This window comes from Channa argus, chromosome 18 (genome assembly GCF_033026475.1).
Source record: "Channa argus isolate prfri chromosome 18, Channa argus male v1.0, whole genome shotgun sequence".
NCBI classification, from domain to species: domain Eukaryota; kingdom Metazoa; phylum Chordata; class Actinopteri; order Anabantiformes; family Channidae; genus Channa; species Channa argus.
In genome coordinates, this window is record NC_090214.1 from 15,688,190 (window position 1) to 15,715,890 (window position 27,701).

A 27,701-nucleotide genomic window follows, 5' to 3' on the forward strand; every position below is an offset into this window, starting at 1 on the left:
TTCCCTTCCCTTTTTAATAAAGAAGCTGCATTAATAAGTTCCCTTCCCTTTTTAATGAATGAACGCTGAGTCCCCGTGATCCTCTCAACCAATGAGCGTCTGGCACCTGCAGCACTTAGACGCTCTACAGCAACAAGGGTTCACACAACGTGGAGGAGGAAGCGTGCAGCAGCATAGTCCACAGCAGCTCCGTCAGGCCTTCGTGCGCACGTAAGTAAAGACGGTACAGTAGAGCGTGTTATTTGTGTGCAGTCGACTACAATGTCCCTGAAGAACAGCAACACGGTGGCTCTAGAGAGGCGCATGGATCTGGCCTCGCTCTTCTGCATGATCGGGCGTCACGGTCCCGCCGTCGCTCTGACTGTTGTGGCAGTGGTATCGGTGCTGGCGGCTTTTATCATCTACCGGACCGTGAGGGGGAAGCGGAGAAAGGCCGCAGCCGCGGAGAGCGACAGCAAGAGCTGGGGAGCGGAGAGAGACGCATCCGCGACGCCTCCGGGACATGAGCCGATCACGGAGGAATCGCTCAGCTCTGTGGAATCAACAGGTAAAAAAGGTCCACAAATAGCGTTATCATGGTGGGTAGGCCACGGCATGTTACAGGTGTTGGAATTCGTAGGTCATCAAGGCTGATTTGGTTTAAGACGTGCACGAGAATCATCTGCAGGGAGGCTACAATACAGCGAGGTCACCATAAATGAACACAGCAGGCTACTGCAGATCATATCAGTGATAGAAATGATCCAGCCTGGTTACAGTGATGCATCAAGATATATAAATAGATCATCGCTACCACAAGTAACAGCGGCCTTTTGATAAAAGATGACCTTAATCCACAACAAAGGATATTCTCATGGATTATGAAATTAGCCTACTGCAAATGTTGGCATTGATGAAATAACATCAGTGCAAAGCTGAGCTGCTTGTACTCTCCTTTTCACTTTACTTCTTCTTCATTTCAATTGCAAATCTACTTTCGATACACAACATTTATCTAATCGCCGGACATTTAACAAATGCATCGTATCCTTTAATGAGCTCATACAATTTCTGGCATGGTTTTAAATTTATAAGGTTAAACATTTCAATGCTTTCAATACTCTAAGTATATAAAATGTGTTCTTTATAGTAATGAAAACATTGAAAGCATAACGTTATATGGGGCTAGTTTTAACTTGCTCCAATAAAAATTGGAAACATAGGAGATGCATTTAAGTCCCTACAAGTTGTGGGTTAACATTTGTATCATCTCAATTTACAGATGCACTGAGTTAAAGTGATAATAAGGGAGCTCAGGGGGGGGGGATTTGGGTCAGGAGAACGTAATTACTTAAATGTACAGTCAATAAATCATTGCTGAATGCATATGGTAATTTTCCTGTAATGCAATTTACACCTTCTTATAAATGTATGAAGGTAAAAAGATATTAGAAAATAGCTTCCTTTTTTTTTTTTTTTATCTGTCTCTTGTGTAGAAACTAGAAATTCTAAATATAATCTGAAATAAAATAAGTCTTTACAATCTTGTTTCACACGCACATACACTCCGATGGCGGCTACAAACATACTGTTGAACTATTATGTTTTGCTTTTTTTTTTTGTCTGTTTTTACAGATGTGAGTGATGAAGGTTCGACAGATACCAAAGAGGCAGATGATGTAATTCTGAGTCATCCTAAAATCAGGCTGCGACGTGTTGCTGCTGATGAAAACACACCCCCAGCTTGTTCTCCTTCTAAGATTGACACCCAAGTGCCAGACTGCATGCATGCCACCTCAGATGACACACAGGTAACAGCAGCTATGCTGGATTCTTACGTGATAGCAGAGATCTATGCAGAGGAGGCTAAAAGCAGCCTGCAGAATGTTTTGTACACTGTGGCTGAAATGGAAGTGAAGGATTCTGCTAATTGCCTCCATAGAAGACGCTATTTAAATTTTGATTGGAAAGCTCTATTTTATTGATGGTTCTTTTTAAGCACCCCGAACTAATAAATGATAGAAGCCGTGACCTTTGTTCAGGTGTGAGGTTAAGAGTAAGCTACACCTGGTTAGTTAGAGTGAAAAGCCATTTAAGAGACACATTTTTCCCCATTGCATTTTTTTTTTTCCCCCAACCTTTATGCTAAGCTAACCAGGGGCTGGATTCATATTTGGACAGAGCTGACTGGAGCACCAAGCCATTGGGGATGTGCTAATTTCTTATGGACCTAATTCTCTCTGAGACTTGCCACAGATAATTTGTCTTATACAGTACTCTCGTGTACTTAATAATATTTTTGCATATTTTGTCTAGTGTTTGACAGAAAGGGAAAGTTGGCCTAGAGTAACTTTTTTTTTGTTTGTTTGTTCGTTTTTTAAATAACTTTTTCAGGTGTTTAAAACAGATAACCAGGAAAATGAGAGCGTGACCAGAGACCAAGATGTTTCAGAGGAGGAAAACCTTCAGTGTGGTTCAAACAATCTGATGAACATTGTGGAATCTAACTTAGCAAAGCCCGTTAATCATTCTGGAGATGTAGCGGCCTCTTTCATCTGTTATGGCAAAGATAAAAAGTTTGAGGAACAAAATCATCCAGACAGCATCAATTACAGTGATAGTTCTGGCAATTATCAATTCTGTCCGGAAGAAGAGAAAAATAAAGATGTGGACAATGTGACCTCAACATCAGATGAGAATATTGATGGGGATGATGATTGTTGTCTAGCTGTCAAAGTGACATCAGAGATTTTAGATAAATACCACAAATGTGCACGGGCCAAATTTGACAACAACCCACCGCCATTTGTAAAGCAAGAAGTAGAAGCAAAGGCTCAAATCTCAGGCGTTGTTAATCTCCTGGACATTAAGCATCCACAGAGTACGGTGGAAGAAGAGGAAATCAACCCACCATTGGCTAAAGACATAGATCTTAATATTCTTCATTTGGACTTGGTCTCTGTCAAAAAAGAGATTCAGCATGAAAAGACTGATACTGGCCCAACAGTCGTATTGCCCGAAAAAAGTATTGACAGTAAACGCCAACGCACACAAGTCCAACAAACTGACAAAAAGGTGAGTAATGAAACATTTGACAAGTCAAGTGTCCCTGACAATGAAATGACCAGTATCACTGCTGCTCCTAAGGCAGATGAAAATGTAACTGCTTCTGTGATGACTGAAGACTCTTTCCTCATCCGTCCATCCATCTGCCAAAATCAGCAAAGTGAACACATGGAAAAAGCGTTGGTTGAGAAAGGGGTTCATTCTACTGATGCAGCTGAATGTGATAAGCCTGCCATTACTCCGACCATAATGCCTAAGAAAATATCTCATCCTGACATGCCGTTTTCTTTCCAAGACCAACAAAGTGACCAAATACAAAATAATGACACTTTTTCTGAAGTAACCATTAGTGCGGCTCCTGTCTTAACTGCAAACGTTCGTTCTCACTTGTGTGAAGTTAACTTGTCTTTTGAGCAAAGTGAGCTGAAGGGCAGTGACAAGGACAGCAGGTCATCTCCTGGTGGTGGAAAGGAGAGCGGGATTTCAAGCATGACTGTCAGCCCTGATTTGCAATACAGTTGTAATGAGTTTAACATACCTGGTAACAAGATGGCATTTCCTGTAATGGATTATGAGACACAGCCTGAAGAAACAACAGAAACTCAAAGCTGCCTCTTTGCTGATGATGTAGCTTTATCTGTCGGCACTGAAGGTTTGGCGATTGGGCCTCACCCGTCACGTCTCTCCCAGACGCCCCATAGTGAGCTCATAGACTCTGCAGCCAATGAGGACATGTTTGGCCATGAGCTTGAGGAAAGCTACCATATTGCGTTTGACCAGTTTATGGCAAAGATTGCAGAAAGTGTTATGAGTTTCACCAATGAACTGAAAGAGAAGACTGTCATTAGAAGTGACGTAGAGGTCAAAGAGAGCAAGAACGGTGCAACTGCTGAAAAGAAAGTGGAAGCAGAGGCAGAGAAGGAGAATGATGACTCTGAAAAGACTGAAATCAGTATTATGGAGGCGACTATGGATAATAATGAGTGGATTATGGACAGTAACTACCAAGTCCATCCCTGGATCCCTGTTTCTGTCCCATCATATGCTCAAAACAGCAGACAAACTGGGCAGCCTCACTCTGAACAACGCCAACATAGTTCTTCTCTCGCAGATGCTACTTTTATAGATGCAGAAACCACACTGTCCACTGAAGTCAAACAAACCAACCATCTTGTTGACGACAACACAGAAAATAGCAAAAAGGTTTTGGCAGTGCAGCCCATGCCCCAGAACGTCAGTGTGACCTTCCGCATCCACTATCTCACTCATTCGCCACACCAGATGGTGGCTGTCACAGGGAACCTGCAGGAGCTGGGGAACTGGAAGGAGTTCATCCCCCTAGAGAGAGCCAAGGATGGACATTGGGCCACTGTGATCAGCCTGCCTGCAGAGAGCCATGTGGAGTGGAAGTTTGTGGTTTTGGACAAGGGCCAGGTGTGTCGTTGGGAGGAGTGTGGCAATCGCCTGCTTGATACTGGCAACGGCGATGACCTGATTGTACACAAATGGTGGGGATTCTTGTAGGAGTTTGAGAAGAGAAACCTGCAGAGGTGAGAATTAGATTGGTGGTGACCTGTATAATAAGCTTTTGATACTGGATACAGGACCAGAAAGACTCATCTTGATACACTAGATTAAACATTAAAGCGTAAGACTCATTTGTGTGTTAAATTAGATGATCTAAAAATGATAAAACTGCATCATTAAATTCTAGTAAATAGTTTTTTTTTGTATTGCCTAGTTTGATGCTATATTTAGTTGAAACTACCAAAAACTGTTTCTAGCCTCTGAATAGGATTTTTGGTTTTCTCTGCACATAATAATTGACAGATTAATCAATAATGTCAACAATTGTCACAATCCTGCTATGTTCACACATAAAGCAAGTTCTGTTCAAACATTACAGCATTAGTTTTAACTTTAAACATACTTTTAACTAGTATTAACCTAGATACCTAAATGTCTATTGGCTTGTGAATTCCCAGGGTTACTGCGATGACTCGGAGGATAGTTCTCCAAGTGAATCTTTAAAAGAAAGAAGCATTACATTAAACATCATCTATTTATCTGAGGCAATATCTTTGATTATGCAAGTTGCACCTCTTTAAAAGAGGATGATGAGTTTAATTTATAGAAATAAAAACTTTATTATACTGTCCATATGCTGCTTTAATACCCCGCAAAAATCTGAGTAAAAGAATGCACATAGTTCACTTTTACAACAGCAATAATCAAAGCAATAATTGTTCTGTAAAGTGTACGACTGGTGTTGTATCGGGTATTCTAATGGTTTTACCACTAAACTGTGATATTGTTGTAACTACTGATGCTGCTTTTAACCTTATGGGACTCAAGCATGCAAGAATGTCCCAATGATGTTTGTACATTATGAATGTGCCTTTTAAACATGAGTTTTCTATTATTGTACTAAAATGCATCAAAGGTGTGTCTTATCTGGCAATCATTTGTCTAACAACTGTTAAGAAAATTAAAAATGTATTTAATTAAATAAGTTGTGCTGTCAGAAGTTTAGCTTATTAATCAATGTAGAATATAGTGGATGTGTATAGCTAATAATATCAGACAATTTTAATTAGCAGTATTGTGAAGATGTTAACTTTGAATGTTATAAAGGTGGAGTTGGTTACTAAATAAAGCTTACAACTTGGTCATAGGTCGGAGATTTTGTTGTTAAAATACAATTGGCAATTGAATGCTTTGTGTTAAGGGAAGGAGGAAAATGTTTAGCTCATTAAGTACAGTAATGGATAACTAATGCATCAAACTCAAATACTGATAAGTTGTTTTGTTTTTTTTTCCCTTATCTCAATTTTGTCAATCAATGCGATACAAGATTCACATTGTGTTTGTGAATGAGGAAACACTGAACAGTTTTTAGCCATACTGAAGTTATACAGTAACTTGAAAAAGTTTTAATACCCCCTGAACATTTTGTCATGTTATAACCACATATATTTATTTTATTGGGATTTTATGTGAGAGACTAACACAAAGTGGCACATAATTGTGCAGTGAAAGGCAAATGATAAATGCTTTTCAAAATTCTTCACAAATATCTGAAGTGTGACATGCATTTGTATTCAGCCCCTTTTATTCTGATACCACTAAGAAAAACCAAGTGGAACCAATTGTCTTCAGAAATCACAGAATAAGTAAATATAGAGTAATCCACCTGTCCACCTGTGTGTAATTTGATCTCAGTATAAATACAGCTCTTACAGTTCTGTGAAGCTCTTAGAGGTTTGTTAGAAACCATTAGTGAACAAACCAGACAGGTCAGGGATAAAGATGTGGGGAAGTTTAAAGCAGGATTAGGTTAAAAAAAATATCAAATTTTGGAACATCTCACGGAGCACTGTACAATCTATCATCCAGAATGCAAAAGTGTGGCCCAACTGCAAACCTACGTAGACCTGGCCGTCCACCTAAACTGACAGGCCAGACAAGTAAAGTATTAATCAGAGAAGCAGCCAAGAAGCCCATGCTAACTCTGGAGGAGCTGCAGAGATACACAGCTCAGGTGGGAGAATCTGTCCACAGGACAACTATTAATCGTGCACTCCACAAATCTGGACCTTATGGAAAAGTGGCAAAAAGAAAGCCATAAGAAGTCCCCACAAGCCATGTGCGGGATGCAGCAAACGTGGAAGAAGTGTGCTCTGTTCAGATGAGGCCTAAATTTAACTTTGTGGCCTAAATGCAAAATGCTATATGTGGAGGAAACCTAACTTTGCACATCACCCTGAACGCACCATCCCCACCGTGAAACTATTTTGCCAAGAAGAATGGAATGGACAGAATTTTCACTCTTTAGATGTGCAAACCGGGTAGAGACATACCCTAAAAGACCCTTTTTGAAGGGCGACAATGCTTCATGTTTTTCAACCCTGCACCAGAACCAATGGTGCAGTTTGCTGTCTAAATTTACAATATGTGAATCATTTACTGCTGTTGGAACAAACAAAGAGACTTCATCAAAGGTCTAGTGATGTAATGCACTGAAAAGTCTTTGAATTGACACCTAAATGTGCCCTTTTAATTAAAAGCCAAGACTGTGATCTTGTTTCGAGTCCAGCTGGCTCAGAGGTGCATTATCACGCCAAGCTTTCATGCTGAAGGTGACTTCAGGCTGCAAATAAGAGCTAATCATAGTTGGTCTACGATCTCAGCAGACAGTAAATTTCACACTAGCACCAATGATTCCACAAATGCATCTTTTTGCCTGTAAATTATTACCATGCACTGCAGTGTAACCAAGATTCAAAAAAAAAAATGATAGGACATATTGCTGAAAGAGAAGAAGAACATGCATTATGAGTTTTGTCCTAATGTGTCTAAGTGACTCTGAAATCAGAAGGAAAAACTCCTCTACCCAACTTTACTAATTGTTATTGTAGCTTTGGGAATCAAACCCTGAATGTTTAAATATCATTTGTCAATCACATTTACCTCCTAAATAAACAAGACCCTGTGGACTCATTTGAACTTTCTTCAAATGGGGTCAATAGGACTGTGCAGCTGTGGGTCACGTGATTTCTGGTATCTCTTCCATTTCAAAACACAAGTTCAGGGAACTTTTGCCCATCTGCCCCTGTGCAGAGCCAAATTTACCTAAACTCAATGTTATCTAGATCTGCTGTTATCTCCTGGGTTATGAGTGTTGTTTTTTTACATGCTGTCCACCAACCTACTCCCTCACTGCTCAAGCAGCAGCATGGAGTGTGTGCACCTTCTAAGGTTGAAGGTAAACCTTTATTTAGACACAAGACTTCTAACTGACACCACTTACGTTCTATTTATACATAACACTGCTTCCGTATCTCTCTCTTTAGCTCTCTCTCTCTCTCATACTCACATTTGTCAAACATCTAAACACTTAACCCTCTGTTGGACGAACGTGTGATCCCTGTTGAGGCCAATGTCTTAGCACTAAGTCATTGGTTTAATCTGGAAACACTCATTTCTCGGGACCTTCAGATACAGAGCTAGGTGAACAAAGCCCTCACATTAACACCTTGGTTATCTAGTTGCTGCGTCTCATGTGTGGTAGCTTATGTGCTCAGGGAACTGTCTACAAGTTTAATTTGACCCAATTCTATGAATCTCTCATTTGTATAACGCCTCTGTAAATCAGTGATGTACTATTTTTTTTGGGATCTGCCCACAAGATACCTGCATAGTATTCCATAGTACCTGCAAGGGAACCTATAGTACAGTAACGTACAAACACTTATTTACCAAATTCACTATTTCACTCAGTTTAGGTGCTTTATGTTTAAGCATCAGAGGAAATACAGTTTTACACTCTGCTACCTCACAGCTAGAAGGTTGCAGGTTTGCATCCCTGGCTGTCTGTGGCCTTTCATTGTGGAGTTTATATGTTCTCCCTGTGCTTGTGTGGTACTCCAGTTTCCTGCCACAGTTTAAAGACATAAGCACCTCATCCATAACCCCATAAATAACATGCTAAATACTCTATTCAGATGGGAGCATACAGATTTAAGTGTCAAACACTTTGTGATCAACCCCAATTTATCCTTTTCCATTACTGCAAGTTGGCATTAGTAAAAATTGATAATTACATTCTGTTGGCCAATACGGGAGTCCATTGCCATTCACCAAACGCCGAGGATGCCAGGAATTTGGTTCTGTTGGTGCTTTTAGATTTCAATGCTGCCTTTGATACAATGGATCATGAAATCCTCTTGTCTCATTTAGAGAAATGTGTGGAAATTCAAAGTACCACTAACAGAAGTTGTGCTGTTAATATTAGTTCCAGTTTCGCCTCTTCAATCACCCTCTCCTGTGGTGTCGCCCAAGGTTTTGTTCTCTGTTCAGAGACAGACTGGCCCTTAACTTTTTACATCTTAATGAAAACAAACACAGAGTGTTTGCTGTTTGGTAACTTAGGTCTCGGTCCCTGACTCCACATCAAATAACAATTCAAACTTTTATCAGTTTCAGACTTGACTACAGTAACGTATTGTACCCTGGTGTTAATTAGTCATCTCTCTCCCCTTTTCAGATTTGATTTGAATTGATTTTGGGTCTAGAGTCATTAAAAAATAGCATAGCAAGTTAGCAGAAATAATTTGAACACTTATAGTGAACACGTAAACTCAGATTGCAGACATTATAAATATATCATCTCTATGCTATTGGCTATTCTCAAGGACTGATTTTGGACATAGCCAGGAAGTATATTATTCTGACCCATCCTCTGGGACAATGAATTTCCATAAAAATACATATGGCATCAAATCTCAACTCATTATATTGACTGCTGCTGGTAGACTGAAACTCAGAGCGATTCTAATTCCAAGTCGACCTGCCAAGTGTGGAATTGACTTTCTCTTGAAGTTCAGTCTGTTGTCTCCTTTTACAGATCCCAAGCTGTCAAACCAAGCTGCCAGTGTCCACTTGAACTTTGACCTGGGAGGATTATAGGACTGTTTGCATGGAGTGTCTTGCTCCCTATAACTTTGAGTGCTGTGCGTGAACTTCTCTCTGTTCCGGACTGTTTCCAGTCTGAGCGTATCCGTGTACTCTGCCATGGTTGTGGTTAGGGGTGTGTCACACATGCAAGCTATTTATACAGCATGTCAGGCCTCTGCTGGATCATGCTGTGACCTTCACTGGAGACTGTCAAAGCTGCTGACTTGTGCTTTATGGCCATAAAGGCAGGAGCAATGAGCAAGGATTAAACTGGAGAGGAAGAAAGCTAAATGAGCTACATGAGGTTTTTTTTTTAATAAGTAGATACTGTATCTGTCATTGTGGATGTAAAAAAGCACATTTCAACCCAAAACCTAAGACTTCAAATTAAATAGATTTAACTAGTTTCTGGAACATTTGTATGTCATTTTTCAGAAACTTCCATTTAAATTAAATTACAATTTTTTTTCATCAAACCTATGATTAATTTAGGGATTTTTCTTTATCGTCTGAGTTACCGTAAAAGAAATGTTGAGTTACGAAGTACAAATTGAACAAGTGAAATATACTGCACCCAACCTGTTTCCGTTTTCCAGAAGACCAGAAAGCAAACTGAAAGCTCCTCTGGATCTGTGCCATCCTGGGACAGCCCTCCACCAGTGATGTCATTATTCACTGTCTCTGAGGACACTGCAGTTGTGGGCTGACTCTGCAGTGTGTGTGTGTGTGTGTGTGTGTGTGTGTGTGTGTGCCTCAGAAAAAAGAGAGTTGGTGAAAGTGCACATACATAATGCAAACACCTGCTGAAGACATTTGAAGCTACCTAAAAAAGATCAGTTTATGAAATATTTATTATATACTTCATGTATTTTTTGTCCCTCAGACAGATTCTGACAACTCTCATGAGTCAAGTATAAAGGTTTGTGCTGTATGGATAGTTCTAGCAATCAGTATACTGTACCTAGCTATTGACTGTTTTGTTTTTGGAAAAAAAATTATTAATCTTTTCTATATCCTCTAATGAAATAAAAAGTTTTTTGGTGCCAAAAACCAGCACCTATGGCAATTTGCTTAATCAAAAATGGTGAGTTTCTGTAAAGTGCTGTTGGGAAAAAAATGATATTCCCTTTTTAAATTCTAAATGATAATTATACTTTTTGAAACAAAAATGTTACCCATTGCATAAATCAGCAATATATAAAGCAATAATCACCAACTTAATTTAGAAACCAGTTTATGTTGCTGCATAACCCACTCGGAGTTTATACTGACAGACCGATGAGCTGATTTTCTCCTTCGGCATTTGCTGGTAGAAAGCTTGTTGCCTTGACACAGCAAACAATCCCCACACCTTCACGCTACCCCCTCCATTCTTGACTGTAGTTGTTTGTGTGTGTGTGTGTGTGTGTTTTGGTGTTGTATGTTTGGTTTATATCAGATGCACCAGGACCCTTGTTTTCTAAAGACTCATCAGTCCACAGAAGATTCTCCTAAAGGGTGCTTAGGTATGCACCTTAGGGTGCACCTTAATTTTTTTGTCTCAAGATCTAATAGATGCCATGTCTTCTCTTGAGTTTTACTTAGCTCGACAAGTCTTGATTTAGTTGATTTCAGTTTATTTGTGTTTTCTCTGAATCTTTTGTGGCTTGCTGGACAAATTGTTGCTGCACTCTGAGTCTAATTTTGAAGGTTGGTCACTTTAGAGAAGGGAACCCTTCTAACACTGATGTGTTTCAGTTTGTTTGTTTGTTGTTTGTAGGTTTTCTGATGTACTGTATTTGTAGTTGGTACAGTATCTATCTTTTAATACAATAAATCCAATTATAATTCCTTTTGTTTGTTAAGGTTGCTTCTGTTTTATGTTTGATTTAGTTTGAAGATCTGAAACTTTATGTAGTGTGAGACAGACACTGAAAGATATTTTATTTGTTGCATAAAAACACAGCTGTCTTTTATTTGATATTGTTACTAAGAGCCCTCCTTTGGTCACATGTGATGTTTGAAAAAAATTAAATGATCAAATCCTCCAGTAAAATATTGAATATTTATTTACAAATGATCTCCCATGTAGACGGTGGTCGATTGTCAGTTGCTTCCAGTGAAGCAACAAACAAATCTCACCAGATGTAAGGCTAAGAAATCCATGATAACATAATTGTCATGATGGCAGTCAACATGCGGAGCCGAAACAAGAATTGTGTGTGATTTGTTGTGTAGGCTGTCACTAGCATGAACCATTACTACAACCCTCATTGTACCTTTCTTTTACTGTTGCAAAGTTGAAAATGGTCCCAAAGACAACACTGACCCCTGGCTGTATTTTAAAGACACTTAACCTCTAAAAATCCTAATGGTAGTATTTATGTAAACAGCAGAGTCAAAAGTCATTAACATTAATTCAATTCAGAACATTAATGTTAAAATGTAAAAAATGCAACTTTATGTTGCAGGCAGTGTTATAATCCACTTTTCTGAGATTGGATAATGGCAAAATATAAAATGTTAAACTTTACAATCTAGGAAACACTTTAGTGCGCATAACAAAAAGTTAATCTCATTTACATTTGTATTTTTGCCTTTAATAATATCTATATAAGTTCTGGGAGTTTCCCAAACTTTACTATAAGCATTTTCTGCCGAATTTTTACTTTACAGGTTCCTAACTGCTGTTTACGTCACAACAGTATCAATTCACATTGGAAATAAGTGAACAGCTACTGTAAATTAAAATCCAATCCACATAACCTGATAGCTTATTCAAAAGCGGTTCCCCACAAGACACTTGTAATAAAAGTAATAAAATGAACTGAAAACCATGTCTGTCTGAAAATTTCAAGCCATCTGGCATTCTCTGGAAAATGCAACACGGTACATTTTCACAACATTCATACATTAGATAAAACCCTTAATTAAAATCAAAATTAGTTTTAAGTGTTAAAATTTGACCTGGAAACAATGCAGATATTAAACTTTCCCCTGTACTCATCTCTGTGCAGCGGTGCTATCTAAGGGCTCTGTGACTCCTCTGGCTCTTCTGCGATGGTACGGTAGTGCTGGGGCTGATTCTGTGCCAGAGGAGAATCTGTTTGGGTGAATAGTAGAGATCGACTCTTAAGGGGTCGTTTCAAGAGGAATCTACGAGATGTCACCAGATTTCCGAAGCCCTGGGAGTGGGAGAAGGCGTAGCCTGACCGACGAGTGCTGATACGTCTGGCAGGTGGGCGGCGAGGTGCGGGAGCTGGCAGTGCTTCCTTTCGTAGCTTGTGTCTCACCTGGAAGAAGAAGAGGGACAAGTCTGTAATGGAGATTTTTTAGTGTCAGCAGATTTGCTAGTGGCCATGTCTATGAATGACAATGTCATTTAGTAGATCCACCACTTTTGTCCAGACTGGATGTACTGTACATTCTATACAGCCATACATGGTCTCCTGAGGATAAGTCTCATGTACGCTGTTGATCAACCTGACTTCAACTTATTATTTACATGTTTGGGTTTAGTAAACTATCTTGACAAAGTCTGATGGAAGATCAAACTCTATTAGATTTTCAGACAGAAATAGTGCCTTATAAGTTGTAACCTTTATATGCCTTAAGTATAAATTTAGCTTTATAATCTAAGATGGTGATAGTAACATCATTTACAGAAGTAATATAAAACAGGACAATAATATAAAAGACATGATGGTTCTACTCACCTTGTCATTGATGGTGGGCCGAAGCTGAATAAGGATAAAGCGGAAAGCCACCACAGGCACAATACATAGAAGGGTGGTCAGGAACAAGGTCAACCACACATTAGGTTGGTTGAGAGAGTTCCTTGCTGTCCCTGGATCACCAAGGTTAGGTTGACAAGGGAAACGGATTTATTAATAAACAGCCATGTGGTTTTTTTGTAGATAGCTTGTAACTGTTAGTTAATCTGCACACATTTCAAGATGAGAAGACATAAAGGAAAACCTCGGGCGCAACAGGATTATTGATAACTTGTTTGTCAGAAACATTGGGAACTTACAGGTGATATCCACAATATTGTTAATTAAATAAATCCTGCAGTTTCCTGAAGAAATAAATGGAACAGCAGGGGAGATCAAGACCCTCCCCGCTCTGACAAATGAGCTAAATCTACTCACCGACAAAGGGGAAGGAGGAAGTGAAGATGAAGAACATGCCATTGCTGTACATGGTGAATGTGATGGCAAAGTAGGCGGCCAGGCTGCCCCACACAAAAAACTGGTTCACTGCTGTCCAGTAATGGGTGTCCAGACACAACTGAAATATTTCATTTTGTGTCAGATGTATCAGGTGAAAAGGTTGAATCACAATGTGTGTTGTGAATGAATATGTGGTTGTAAATACCCGCATCTTTGGCTAATCCAGTGAATTAAATACCTTCGCGTAAACTGGAAGTAGTAACTGTTATTCACACAAAAATCCTGCAACCTTGACGTTCTGTGAAGGTTCTGGTGACTGAAACTCCATTCCTCACCTGTATATTCACCACAACTAGCAGACAGGTCTGTGCCAGTAAAGCAAAGGACTGATAGTCCGCGATGTCTTTGCCATCATCTCGGACTGTGTCACGCATGGCGGCCCAGGGGATAAAGAGAACAATGAGGGAGCTGTAGCAGCTGTGGATCATACAGCGCACAAAGGCTTTCTTATTAAAGTACAGGTTGAGCTGGCCTGGAGCGTAGAGCTGAGGATACTGGAAACTCCAACGGTCATTCACATCCTGCAGAAACAGAGAGAGAGAAGATGTATATGGGAGAATAGGTCAAAAGGGAAATTAATGGTAATTTATATGATGTTACCATTATAAATATTTAATACAGAACTGAATTTCTTAATAGTTCAGGGTCTTTAGGTGCATACCTGATCAAAGAGACTCATACCAAGGACAGGGAGAGCTGTGTAAACCAGGTTGTACATGGTGATGAACCACTCATCATACACAGTCTATGAAGAACAGCAACAATGAAAACGTTACACATGTATATGTCTTAATAAAGTTCTGTGGGTTTATGAGTACAAGTCTAATTTAGAAGTTTGGAAATGTTTCTACTGGAAGCATATAGTATTCTTATTTACTTAACAAGATTCCAAATATGATAATTCTAAAATGATGTAGCGTACTGCAGTTCCAGTACATGGCCATCACCTGGGCAGAGAAGCCGCAGAAGAACGCGTACCAAAAATGCACAAAGGTGAAGGTGAAGTTCTTGTAAAAGAAATATCGCAGAAACTTGCACATGCGTAGATAGGACCAGCGGCCGTGCACCAGGAGGAGGCGCTGAAGGTAACGGAACTGGGCAAAGGAGAAGTCACTTGAGAGAACTGCCTGCATGCCCTCCTGACCACTGATACCTACACCGATATGAGCCGCTGGAGTACAGACAGGAAGGACAAATTCACACATTAGGTATCAGAAGCTAGTTCCCAGGTGAAAATACAGTTTCCCACTTAAATGAACGTACCTTTAATCATGCTGACATCATTGGCCCCATCCCCAATGGCCAGAGTGACGGCCTGCTTATATTTCTTGACTAGCTGAACCACTTGGGCCTTTTGCAGAGGGGTGACTCTGCAGCAAATCACTGTCTGACACATACAGGCTGTTCTCAGCAGCTCCAGCTGCAAGTTCTCCTCCAGTGCAAATGCCTGAGGACAAGAAAGAAGGGATTATTACCGCCAGGAAAATAAAGAATAAAGATTTTTAAATTTAAAACAGGACGTCCAACAGGATCTTTTCATGGTCAAATACATATGATACCAAAAGGGAGCAGCATTATTTGTTTAGGAGCTACTCGAAGTAGTAATGTGCCTGAAAAAGCCTCCGTACCAGACTGTGTCCGTTTATAACTAGGCCATATTCTCCGTCCACCTTTTCATCCTGCAAAGTCTCGGTAATTTGAAGCCAAAACAGGCCTGCACGACTTTTGTTCACAGATGGCTCCTCTGCTGCTTCAGGACACATTTTTCTTCTTGCATTCCTAAAGACAGGAGGATATGGTTTGGTAAGGTGATGATAAAAGCTCTGAAATTCTGTTACCTTTTAAATGGGTCCTGACATTTGGCCTGGAGTTTTTGCAGCATCATATGTACAGTATACAGGATAGTAAAGATGGCTTTGGCTATGACCACATCTAAATGTCAGTAGCCTACACTGAAACACCTTCTGATCAGCAAACACTATGTGTAAGACTCATTTGTTTCTGAATCCCTTACTGTAGCTCCTCTTTGACCCCGTCAGCTGTATTAGCCGCCACAACGAAAACATCTTTCATCTCCTCTCTCAGCATGTTGCACGAGTAGCCAATATTTTCTGCCGTCTCTATTTCAAAACACCAATTGTCACAATGAGAGTGGTTAAAATTTTTCGTCAAACATTTCAAAAATGCACTTGCTCAGTTCATTTACGATGTGTCAAGCAAACCCTTGATAAAGCTCACTTCCCTTTGATTAACAGAGAGAACATACTCTGTACTGAAAGATTACTTCCTTCATTTTAATTGAATGATCTGGATCAGAATATACAATATAGTCAGTAACACAAAGTGACACTAACCCTGCTTGTCCCCAGTCAACACCCAAATTTTCATATCAGCTTTAGCCAGTTGCTCTATGGTCTGCGGCACACCGTCCTGCAACTTGTCCTCCACTGCTGTTGCACCTAACAGCTAAATTTAAAAATGGAAAATAAATTTTTGTGTCAAAGGCCTATCCAGTGATTCATCATTATTATTTTCAGGCGCGAGACATACAGTATCAATTATACTAAATTCTCATTATGACTCAGATTATTTGGCAATATACTGAAGTATTCAGAAAGACTAACCACCAAGTCTTTCTCTATCTCTTCATAAAGTTCATCAAGCCTCTCCTCTCGTCCTTCCATGACAGTGCTGGCCTCATGGTGGCGTTGTTTCCACTCTTCCATGTAGCCCTTATCCAAGTCCTTGTAGGCCAGGACCAGTGTCCGGAGGCCATCGCCTGCATACTCCTAGTTTTAGACATTTTGAAGCGGTTACAAACACAAACCCAGACAATTTAGATCTTACTTAAATATGTTGAAAAAAAACAAAAAACGAGTAAAAAGCAAACATTACTCACATTGAGGTGTCCAGTGGTAACTTCCATCAGCTTGTTACAGGAAGGGTGAAGCCTTTCATAGATGATGGTGTCTGCTCCTTTGCAGTATAGGGTCAACTTGCCTTCAGGGCTACACACTGATAATCAGAAGAAATTAAGTGCAATTACCAAAAAAGTCATAAAGCTTCACATAAATGTGATCGAGGTATTTCTGTGATCACTGTCATAACTTATTGCATAATTTTGAATTAATCAATGAATGTGAATGTCCTGAAGCTTGATATAGAGTGCTGGACACAAATCTTAGTTGTCGTGGAAACAAATAATCAATCCAGTGAATATCAAAAACAAATAATCATGTATTTTATGATTCCAAAATCTTCCAACATGTAAAATGTCTTGTGTCTACTTTCTCTCACCTATGACTGACATTCTCTTGCGCACATTATTAAAGTCAAGTACAGCCAGAAGTTCATAGGTGACTCTCTTGCCCATTTCCATGACCGTGATGGTCTCTGGGGTCCGTGAGCGGAACGCAAACCCAAAGTTTCTTGCTGCTGTCACCAGAGCACCTTCATCAGGGGACTGAGCTTGATAATACAGCTCCCCTGTGAGGAAAAAAGGACAAGAGAGGAGGTAAACGTCAGACATTTTCAAAACTTTCTGCATTCATTCTCATCCTAGAGTTGCTTAGTAATTAATAGGGGAAGGAAGGATATTAAAGTAAACTGAATGGGAATTTGTAAAATTCCAGGCTTGCTGTTAAATCTCCACTCTCTTTAATCCTCTTGCAGCTACTTGCAATGCTCTAAAAGAGATGTCCCTTAGAGGACACTCACCCTCTTTTTTCTCCTCAGGCATGACGGTGTGGCACAGAGCCAACAAGCGGAAGAAGGCCTGAGCCTCTGGGTTCCCATCCCTAACCGTCTCCATCAGGCTGTGGTCGTGAAAGATGAACTTCGGATCAGCCATGTGGTTCCAGGAGAAGTCTACTCTCTCTGTCTTCTGCAGTGAAAAAGAAAAAAAAAAGACCCTGAGTAATACGTGCTTAACGCAAACAAACAAAACTATTCAATCATGTATCAGTGGCTGCTTACATCTGTTATTTCTACCCTTTGTCCAGAAAAGTCCAACAGTTCCCCTGAGTGAGAGAGAAAAACAGCCCAAATGAATCATTCAGTCCATGCTGCTGTGTCCTATCAGCTCTGCAGTTTTTCCATAAGCAAAGCTGCTCACCGTATGCTTTCCCATTGATGGAGCACTTGTTGAAAGTCATGATGTTTTGTGTCAGGGTGCCCGTCTTGTCACTGAAGATGTATTTGATCTGCCCGAGCTCCTCGTTGAGGGTGGTGGTCCTCGCCTGGGCAGGCGTGTCATTCTTGGGGTAATACATCTTCCTGTCCCAGTCTATGTAGAAGCTGTTCCCCAGGCGGATGATCTCCACGCTTATATCAAAGCACGTGAGGGTTAGATGTCAACACACGAGAACTCTTGACAAGAAAATTTTTTTTTCTTTGGTTTCTTCCTGGGCATGAACACACCTGACATAAAGAGAAATGGGCACCACCGTATTGAGGATGATGACGTAGGACCAGAAGGAGAGGAAGGATGAGAGGGCAGCATTGACTCCTTGCTCGCGAGGGAGAAAAGCTGTGAACACCGAGCCCTCTCTCACCTCCCAGATAGCATTGCCGATGGCCAGAATGGAGCACATAGCCCCCAGGAAACCAAAGATCTGGTAAATTAAAGACATCACACATTGTGGTGATGAGCGTAACAATTAACGCAAAATCAATAGTAATTTGTTCGATTTTTGTTTTATTATTTTGCATGTTTTAAAACAGAGGAGACTACACTTGTGAGTGTTCATGGATGCTAAACTCACACACAACACCAGGACATTCATCAGGTGATCAATGCTTGTCCGTTTGAATGTTGTCTTTCCACTGTTCTGCATCAGCTTGGTGTCAGGACCTGGAAAGGTTCAATGTTCAGATACGTTAATAATTTTCCCTTTTAAAGATTTTGCTATCAAACCATATTGTAACCGCTTTTACAATGTCTCATTTGTTTCTTTACTTTTTTGGTTTCGTTTTCCTCCACTCAGGTGAATAGACTGGTGGATTCAGGAGTTTACAGTCGAATATATTTTCTCGTTCAAAAATCCAAAGTAAAATATATTTGTTGATTTGCTAAAAGTTCTAACAAAACCTTCATAAGTTAGTAATGACATTAATACTGTAAATACCCCTGCTGATTTCATTCCTATTCCTATTTTACTTTAATTATCAGCCTTATTGTGTTGTGATTAGCTGCTTGTGTCCAAGAGACAAAGGTTTTTATGTCAAATTGAGCTGCTCTACTAACGGATCCTGTAGTGAGAGTTTACCCCCGAAGATGACCAGACCGAAGCACCACTCAGTGTTCCTCAGAGTACATCCTCTGAGCAGCACCTTGTCATTGTCCAAGGCGTAGGTCTGTCCATTCAGAGTCAGCGTCCCTTTGTACTTGTCCAGACGGTTGTTAGGAGGCTCACATCTCACTTCCCCTGAGTGACAGAGAGAAGGTGTCAGCATCACATCCAGGGAAACAGCTCACAAGGTTGGGCTGAACATATGGGGACTTACAGGCTATAATGTATGTAACATTTCAGGGTGGTGACGAGAACAGAACTGTCACTTACAGTGTTATTAACCTTTACAGGAAAATACAAATTTTCTCCTTTTCTAAACAGAACACATACAACACAGAATTGAAGCCATGTCTCCACAGAGATTATTCCTACGTTACCCAGTATATGTATGTTTCTTTCAGTAAGCACATTTATTCACTTTACTTAAATACAACTTAATACTTATGTTTTAGTACTTAATACTTCTACTCCCCTATATTTCAGAGAGAAATATTGCAGGCTACTCTATATTCTAAACAATTTTTCACTGTTGGTTTAAGGATTAAAACATCACATGCTAAAAAATACTGAGTTTAAATTACTCATAGAACATACACTTGGTGAAATTATCGCCACCTTACTTGCATGTTAATGAATTAGTAATAAGATTCAAATGGTTTATATATCTACAAATACCTTAAGTCATTCGGATAATGCTTTTTTTCCAAAGCAACTTACAAATGAGGTACGAAGCAAAAAATTAGAGTCAAGGAGAAGACAATGCAGCAATGTGCCATGAGATGAAATGTTTCAGTGTCAAAATATTTAAGTTCCAGATATGACTACTATGAAAAGAAGAAAACTTTTTTCAGGCCTTTTTTCAGGCCTGTTTTTTGTTTTAGTTCATAGGAATTTGCAGATAACTTGTCTTTCACAGCTAATGAAAATTACATCTACAAATGTATCTAAGTGGTTCCACTTTCATAATTGGTACTTTTACTTTTAATACTTAAATTTGTTTGCTAAAATGTTTTATGCCAAATTGAGAGTTTAGTATATTTTATGAGTTACCAACATTATGTAAAACTTAAGGATGCAAATTTTCTACAACTTTCTTCCAAACATCCATGTATCCTAATGTGTTGTCAGAGGCGTCTGGCAGCTGGTCAGAGATACAGGTAGACTGAAGGTTTTTGAATGAAACTCGCTCTTGTATCCATTTAGAAAACTTCAGTTATATCTGCAGGACTTGCTACATGAGGGGCTGGGAAGAGTCTGGTGGATTGTGAGTCTTATGCTAATACTTTTCTTTTTTTTTTTTTTTTTTACTGTTTCTACCTCCAGAGGAGCACAAACAGAAGAAGTAACAAAACCAATCTGTAAACTTTGCAGTTTGAAAGAAAGTAACTGGTGATAACAAGCAAAGAAATCCCAGTATCTTGACCAATATTTTACTACCCACAGTACTCTCTCCTCTTTCTTTTGGTTTTGGTATGTCGGCATCATCTATGAAAGTAAATTATTTTGGGGATATTGTTTGTTTGTTTATAAAAACTCCCAATATGTCGACTGAAAGGATGTTTTTTTTCCTAGAGTGCTACATAGTAAAAAGCTACAAGTGAAAAACCTGGGTGTTTAATTAATGCCTTCTCTCATTGTCTCTCACCAGTGAACCCAGCCAATGCATCGATGTTGTCTCCCATCTCTCCAGTTATAGTCAGAGCCTGCTTCACTTTCAGATTGGTTTCACTGTGGAAGACCAAGAGGACATGTTATGGATTAGACTGAAGGGAAACCCGAGACAGTGGGAGACACCTGTGCATGATAGCAAATATCTCCCGACACACACACACACACACACAGCGCTGCACACTCACCCATCCAATTCAGCCGTTTCTATGTAGACCAGATTGAGAGGCTCACTGCTGGACAGCAACAGAAGGTCTGCCTAGGAGATTACAACATTACCTACAGACAACTGAGAGTACGGAAAATAAGATGAGCTTTACTTTCACTTGTGGAAACCGTCTTGCACTCAGTGTAGCTTTTGCAGGATCAGAGAGAGAAAAGAGAAGATGTGCTATAAAATGCCTTTATGTAAGAAAATAATAAAATCTGATCAAATAAAAACTTACTGTCACAAACTGATTATTCTCCAGTTTGATTATGTCTCCAACCTGAACATTCATCCATTTTTCACTTCTCAGTCTGCCAGAAAAATAAACATAAATTTTTTTACAGCTCAAAGCTGGTTAACATCTGTGGCTCTTTATTTTTTCAATTTACCATTATAATATAAACCATGTAAAGTCAGTATTTTTATTGACTCACACTCCATCGATGAGAACGTCCACCTTGCGGTTATTCACTTGATTGTCGCTTTTGTGTCTGTTCTAATCAGTTGACACAAGAGAAAAAAATTCTTGTTTACATGTTTGTATTTAATTCTCTACTTTCTGTGGAATTGAGTAGGATTCTCTATTACTTATTACAAAAACAGATTTTTCTTTATTTCCATCATTGCTTCTGCAGACTGATAATTTCATCTTACTATGTCATCATTGGCATCCTTCACTGCTGTTATAGCCAGCACCAGAATCAGAGGGACAGCCGTGGTGAACCAGGAGAGAGAGGAGATTTGTGGAATTAGCTGTCAAAAGGAAACATGCATACCATTTAAAATGCCTCAATACCAACCATCTGTACGACTAAATGATGCACTAAAAAAGACCAAAGGTCAATGTTTTTCTGTCACTTGTTTCAAGGAAATAATTGTTGTGGTTGGACGGACTTTCAAATTAAGATTCTTGCATCTACAAGAATAGAAAGAACGTGATATGACAGTGACATTGACCTTTGACCCCTTAAACCTAGTCAGTTCATTAAGCTTCAAGAAAAAAAAATCAACAACAAGGACATGCATAAACCCTCTTAACATGGTGCAGTGTAATAGCTGCATTAGAAAAAACAAAAATGTCTACCTGAAGGATAAACAGGAAAAGAAAGTAAGCATTGGCGAGCCTCCTAAACTGCTCAAAGAGGTTAAGAGGCAGGAAGGTAAAAATGTTGTATTTCGAGGTCCTGATGGCATTGTTCTGAAATAAAGAACAGTGAAAGATGGCTGTTATTGTGATGATATACATGATATATATTTGAAAAAAAATAAACAAATTCTCCACTTGCTACACACATTTCCCATTGCCGGTGTTAGTTGGATATAAGTTCAAAACAAAGTTTTATTTAAACACTCACAGCATAGTGGTAGGATAGGTTGAAAGGTCTATCATTAGCTCGCAGGTGTCTCTCCTCCTCTGTTAAAAAATATCATATAAGGACAGAACAAGTCATAAATGAACTTTTGTGACAGATGTACCAGGTAATGCGTCTGGTCTCACCTTGCTGTTTTTCTTTTCCACACAACTGGCCAAAGTTTGACACTACAGATTCCATTTTTAATTCTGTGTCTCCATGTTTCACACCTAGAAAAAGACCATGTGCATATCACAGAATGACATGTAGTGAGTGACTGGACTGAGATACAGTAGGAACTGAAAAGGGGAATTGTGGCAAAAGAAATCAGGAACCAGTTTATTTATATGGCTTTTGTGTAAAAAGTGAAAAGTCAAATTGTTTACAACTTTCTAACTGATCCTGGAGAACAACATGTGATTTCTCACTCTCACAGCTAATAGCAAGCTAAACACCAAAATGACAGTACAGCACATACAGTCCACACAAAATGTACTTTGTGATGTTTTTCTATCCAAAGAAAAGCTACAGCGAGGAACTACTTCCATAAAAAAAATTGAAAGCATGTTGCTATGTATTTCTATAACATTTTATTGAGAGAACACATCAAGAGGTTGCAAAGGAAAAAGTTCGTCTAATGTCAGGTAACATTTAGAGTATCTTTCAGATTTTATCTGTGACACAGAGCTGTAAAGACAAAGCCACTCCTTAATCCTTTGTACCAGCATAAAATCTATGGCAGATAACCGGAATCACAAAGATAGCATATATATTTATGTAAATTTCATCCTTTTCCACTTGTTTTCCACATGTCCTCCACATAAAAAAGTTATTTTAATGTTAACCAAAAACCATTTTTCACCATCCCACTAAACTGCTTAGCAATGATGTACAGTTCAGAAAACCAAAGTATGCTCAAAACCAAAAGACTTGGTTGGGCATGTTCTACAAGTACTCACATAATCATGAACGTAGACCTGTAGTGCCTTGGCCTGGATGTTTTAGACATGTATTTCAAACGTTTCTCACATTTCCAAGGTTTCAAACTGTGAGCAGTGTTGTGGTTTATGTCCAAAAGCACACAAAGGTACATCGAACATTATTTCCCAATGTCTGAAAGCCAATGAAAGTCGACAACATACCTTAACAAAAATGTGGTTTCTTGTCCTTTAAGTCACACACACGCACACACACAAGTTAAGGGGGGAAAAAGAGAGGGAAGAAATTTCAATCTTCCTTTTGCTTCCGCCTTAAAAGTGAAACCCAGGCCTTCGTCAGGGTTTAGATGTCCAGGCAAAGGCCTAATTCCAGGTAGAGTAAGGGGGGTTGACTGGGACCTCCAGCTGAATGAAAGACATGCAGGATGGAGCACAGGTGAAGTGCTGTTATGGTGAGAGAGGCACCCACAGTAGAGGTTTCAAGTTCTTTCAGGAAGAGCTGGGATCTCCCTGCACCTAACAGCTCAGGGCTTGAGCAAACAGTGCAGCGATCTTTGGACCTGGATGGTGAGAGGGGGCAGTAAAACAACAGCGCAAGTGAATGGCGCCAGCCAATCAGGGCCATCATAAAGACTCTGGTTTGGGGCGGTCAGGTATGTAACACACCCTGTGATGGGTGCGCATGCTCAAACCAAGGACTTACTATAATCTCTCTTTTTTCAGCTCTTTTAAATAAGTCATCATTTGCATGTATCCTAGAAGCAAAGCAAGCCAAGTAACTGATGACAGCGTTGATATTAATAGGACTTTATATTTTGACTTTGCGGTTGATGTGGATGTCCAGGTGCTTTTAGAAATGGAATATAATACCTGGGCACAAACACAAAGGAACATTGTGTTGTCCAGGGGACCTCAACATGAACCCCTTGCTAAATTAGTTATTGTGTTTATGCGTGTGTTCAGCCTTGTGTGCTCTCCACCTGCTAACACAGGACACAGAGTTACACATACAGTGTGCAGAGGTGTGAGTTGGTTTTCTAACAGACTTGATGCACTTTATCTTTAGGCAGATCCAACAGGAAAGCTGAATTACATAGTGGATGCAACCAAAATATTGCATTTTGTGGCTGCTTTGTGGTGGTGGGGAATTTCAATATCATCATTTTTGTAGAAAATCATTTTTTATACAGGAACAGATGAAATAAGAGAAAATGGACCCCCACCCTCTATTTCTGGTCATGTACTGTCTATTTTTGTTTCTATTTCTGGCAATTTGGTGGCTCATCCGGATAGTTTCCTGTCAGTGTTCATTTGGCATTGTTTTTTTTCTCCTAATTGAGTTTCAAAAAACGAATACAGAAAGTAACTTCAGAGGCTTTGGCCCAAAAACAACAACCAAAAAAATTCAAATAGAGTAACTTAATTTGATTTCCAGCTCGCCAATCTTAAAACTTTTGTCAGTGTTGTGTCAGCACTTATTGGTGTGTGTAGAGAGAGAGAGAGAGATAGAGAGAGAGATATTTTACTTTTACAGGGCTAAAAATTTCCCAGTTTTTTTAAAGCTGAGACTAAAATATTTGATCATAGTGGGTCTTACTGAAGCACATTACAGTATGTGGTTCTAAAGGTTTTGCCCCCTCGTTCATTTTAAATAGGATATTGTAGTCGAACTCTTAAAGGATATGTTTGCAATTTTTCAAGTCTTAAAACAATAGTCAGATGTAAATTTGACCACTATAACAGGTTTGACTGGCTGTAACCATCACTCGTGTCCATATTGAGCTCTAGATCTCTCCAAGAGATGGTTTCTAAAAAAAGTGTTCAGGGCAAAAATCTGTTATCTGTGCAACGTAATAAAGTCTATCCCAAGACAATATGAGACAATATTTGGCTTTTACTGTACATTATAATTTGTTAACCTATTGTGAACATCAGTATGAACCAAATTGGGGAAAAACCTAATATTGTTTAATTCATGCATTTGAAATAAAAAATAACTAGCTTGTGGTTTGTATAAAGGAGTGAAACATACATTAAAATGTTTCACAACTGCAACAACCTGATAAAAACAATCTACAGTAAAAAAAACAGGTAAACACATTTATAGATGTGTCAAATACTTTATACAAAATTCAATAATTGGATGTTTACATGACTACAATGTTTCAGTGACAATACAAACAAAACACCACAAAATGCAATTACTGATAAAATAAACTATTGTTAACTATTGCAGTGACATGGTGATTAGTGCAAGGGTTACCAAATTTAAAAAAAGTCTGAAATAAAAAAAACAGGGATGAAAAGTGAACGTTTGAAACTTGGCACAAGGAACATATATCTTACATAATGGCCATCAAACATTTGTCCTCATGAAAATGAACAAATACATTATTAACACGGTAGAGTGTTCTGTAACAAAGAGCTTTCTACAAAGTGGTTTGTTTAACAATGTCTTCCAAACTGAGGTTCTCATAGCGATGTCTGTCCATCATTAACTTTTTAATATTTCTCCATCATTTATAAGCAAATTCACTAGTACACCTAACATAACAGTCAAACATGTCAACACGTGATTCACATTTTCTAAACTATGTGGTGGATTCATGGAAACATTTACAAAACATAAGACAGACTGCAAAGAACCCATCCTAGAAACTGTTACATTTGCAACATCGTCATACATAAAATAAGGAGCATCACTTGGGAAACTTATTTGACATCATTACGGGCAAAAAAAGTGGCCAGTCCTCATTGCTGAGAACAAAAGGAAACAATTAAAAAAAGGGGGATTTAAAAAGATACACATTTTGGTTTAAGGCCACTCATGAAAACACAGCAGGTAGATGTCTGTAAACCAAAAATTATTCTACATTACTTACCAGTTCAGCAGCTGAGTGTTCAATGTCCTTTTTTTTGTTTTTAGAAAGAAAAAAGACAAAAAACAAAACTGTGATACATCTTTACAATAAAAGAACTATTCTGAAAGACAGGTCATCTGTCCTGTAAGTCAAGGACACAAGCTGCAATCCTTCCTTTTTTATTTCATAATAAACACTAGGTTGTAACTTTATTTAGTAAAGAAGCTGTTGTTTATGTGTATAATGACAGATAAGCAAATCATTCAAACTGTGCAAATTCTCAAAGATAAAAACATCTGTTTCCATGCAGTAAACATTTTAAATCATAAGCTCTAAAAAAGCAGGCAACGATAAATATGTATAAAAAAAAATACCTAAAATGCCCATAACATCTTGGCTATACCAGGCCACATAAGACTTGTCAATGGAGCCTACAAATAAATATGTCCAAGACAAGACTCTCCAGTAACATCCACCCTGCTGGACTCAGCTTTCATTAAGTTTTGATCTAAATCATATTTTTTGTTTAAATAACCACCTAAACTTTTCTGGGAAAAAGATAAATAAATAAAAATTAAAACAAGAAATAGAAACTTACATGGCAAGGCACAAACTTAACTGATAAAATCCTTTAAATGAATGGGCTGATTAAGTGTTGTTACCTAATTTACCTTCTCTTGAATTAGCTCTACATAATTGACTTGTAAAATATAATCACCTTCTCTCTTCTGCTTTATTCAATAATTTACTAGGACTTTCTCATAGCTACCGTTCATCAAACATGTGACACCTACTATCACATAAACTGTACGGTATTTTCACATTTACCCAAACTTCACAGGAGAGCTACAGAATGGGGCATTCAGACTTATTTACTCACACATTCAAAGTTTGTAAGGCATCAAACACATGGCGACATCTGACATGGGGTTATTGCACAACAACACTGGGGAAGTGAGGGAACCTGTTTGACCCATCAGTGAGGCCTGGCCTCCTCTGTTCCCTTGAGGCTATGGCGTGCGGAGAGTGGGTACAAAAACAGATTAGATGATGGCGTTAAGTGCTCACTGCTTAGTGAAACAGCTGGTGGGGGTGAAGGTTGGGTGAGTCAGTATCTGTGAAGATGTGTGCTGTACAGCAGCTTTGTCAATAATGTGACTGTTTAGGAAGTGAGTGTTTGTCTGAAATACGTCAAGGGGCAAATGTGACACGGGGTGATGGTGAGCTTTGTAAGGCAACACCAAACAGTCGACAGTGGTAAAGACACATCAAAGGCCTAAGAAAGTCTACTTAACAGTTTCTTTTAAGATCTTTCACTTGTTCTGATTCTGTCTCTCTATCTCCAGCCCTCATCTGCCCTCTTCCGCCGATCGTGTTTCTGATTTCAGCCTCACAAACTCCTTGGCCACATCGTCACTGGAGCGTTGGGAGAGGATGCGCATGGCGGTGAGGCCGGTGTCATCCATGTGAATGCGTTGGCCCAGTGGGCACCAGCAGGCGCAGTTGCCCTTCTCCATGATGTCTCTCAATTGTATCACAGCCAAACCCACCACTCGGTCAGCACGGCCGAAACAGTAGTCTTTGACACAGACTTGCAGCTCGTAGCACTCAAAGCCATCTAGGTTACCCAGACCACTGTGGACAGAGAACACAAAGATTAACTTATGAACT

The 27,701-nt window shown here is 39.2% G+C and overlaps 3 protein-coding genes across 13 annotated transcripts in view; 1 reads left to right on the forward strand and 2 right to left on the reverse strand.

Annotated features, from left to right (window-relative positions):
• The first annotated feature begins 32 nt into the window (after nucleotides 1-32).
• Nucleotides 33-7,581, forward strand: stbd1 (starch binding domain 1). The gene is made up of 3 exons (XM_067484235.1): nucleotides 33-547; nucleotides 1,615-1,790; nucleotides 2,374-7,581. Exons 1-3 carry the CDS (start codon nucleotides 262-264, stop codon nucleotides 4,567-4,569), a joined length of 2,658 nt encoding a protein of 885 aa, XP_067340336.1. The 5' UTR covers nucleotides 33-261; the 3' UTR covers nucleotides 4,570-7,581.
• Nucleotides 7,582-11,414: 3,833 nt separating this feature from the next.
• atp8b5b (ATPase phospholipid transporting 8B5b) lies at nucleotides 11,415-23,734 on the reverse strand. 2 transcript variants are annotated; one of them, XM_067484233.1, is made up of 28 exons: nucleotides 23,374-23,734; nucleotides 22,378-22,461; nucleotides 22,235-22,293; nucleotides 21,964-22,077; nucleotides 21,534-21,632; nucleotides 21,314-21,375; nucleotides 21,118-21,190; nucleotides 20,860-20,930; nucleotides 20,649-20,731; nucleotides 18,980-19,138; nucleotides 18,476-18,564; nucleotides 18,132-18,325; nucleotides 17,827-18,035; nucleotides 17,688-17,731; nucleotides 17,430-17,595; nucleotides 17,010-17,198; nucleotides 16,612-16,727; nucleotides 16,337-16,501; nucleotides 16,067-16,178; nucleotides 15,727-15,832; nucleotides 15,341-15,491; nucleotides 14,976-15,159; nucleotides 14,660-14,883; nucleotides 14,374-14,457; nucleotides 13,988-14,233; nucleotides 13,632-13,770; nucleotides 13,197-13,327; nucleotides 11,415-12,773 (listed from the first exon to the last, which is right to left on the reverse strand). In XM_067484233.1, the coding sequence occupies exons 2-28, from the start codon at nucleotides 22,430-22,432 to the stop codon at nucleotides 12,507-12,509; spliced, it is 3,591 nt and encodes a 1,196-aa protein (XP_067340334.1). In that variant the 5' UTR covers nucleotides 22,433-22,461; nucleotides 23,374-23,734; the 3' UTR covers nucleotides 11,415-12,506. The 2 variants fall into 2 exon arrangements, with proteins under 2 accessions (XP_067340334.1, XP_067340335.1); XM_067484234.1 differs by lacking the exon at nucleotides 23,374-23,734 and adding an exon at nucleotides 23,191-23,367.
• A 1,522-nt stretch (nucleotides 23,735-25,256) lies between these two features.
• LOC137103755 (protein unc-13 homolog B-like) overlaps nucleotides 25,257-27,701 on the reverse strand; it is a 59,469-nt gene continuing 57,024 nt past the window's right edge. For 4 of the 10 annotated variants that reach the window (XM_067484378.1, XM_067484379.1, XM_067484380.1 and 1 more), the window contains one exon: nucleotides 25,258-27,665. In XM_067484378.1, the coding sequence (XP_067340479.1) occupies nucleotides 27,380-27,665 (286 nt within the window). In that variant the 3' untranslated portion in view covers nucleotides 25,258-27,379. Of the gene's footprint in view, nucleotides 27,666-27,701 lie in introns of all 10 variants that reach the window. The other 6 variants (XM_067484383.1, XM_067484384.1, XM_067484382.1 and 3 more) reach the window with 4 other exon arrangements.

Coding starts and splice junctions, on each gene's coding strand:
- stbd1 (XM_067484235.1), top strand. CDS start 262: ATGTCCCTGAAGAACAGCAACACGGTGGCTCTAGAGAGGCGCATGGAT. Junction 548..1,614: donor CAGCTCTGTGGAATCAACAG/GTAAAAAAGGTC, acceptor CTGTTTTTACAG/ATGTGAGTGATGAAGGTTCG. Junction 1,791..2,373: donor CCACCTCAGATGACACACAG/GTAACAGCAGCT, acceptor TAACTTTTTCAG/GTGTTTAAAACAGATAACCA.
- atp8b5b (XM_067484233.1), bottom strand. CDS start 22,432: ATGGAATCTGTAGTGTCAAACTTTGGCCAGTTGTGTGGAAAAGAAAAA. Junction 21,376..21,533: donor AGGATGCCAATGATGACATA/GTAAGATGAAAT, acceptor TCAACTGATTAG/AACAGACACAAAAGCGACAA. Junction 17,732..17,826: donor CATCAATGGGAAAGCATACG/GTGAGCAGCTTT, acceptor TCTCTCACTCAG/GGGAACTGTTGGACTTTTCT.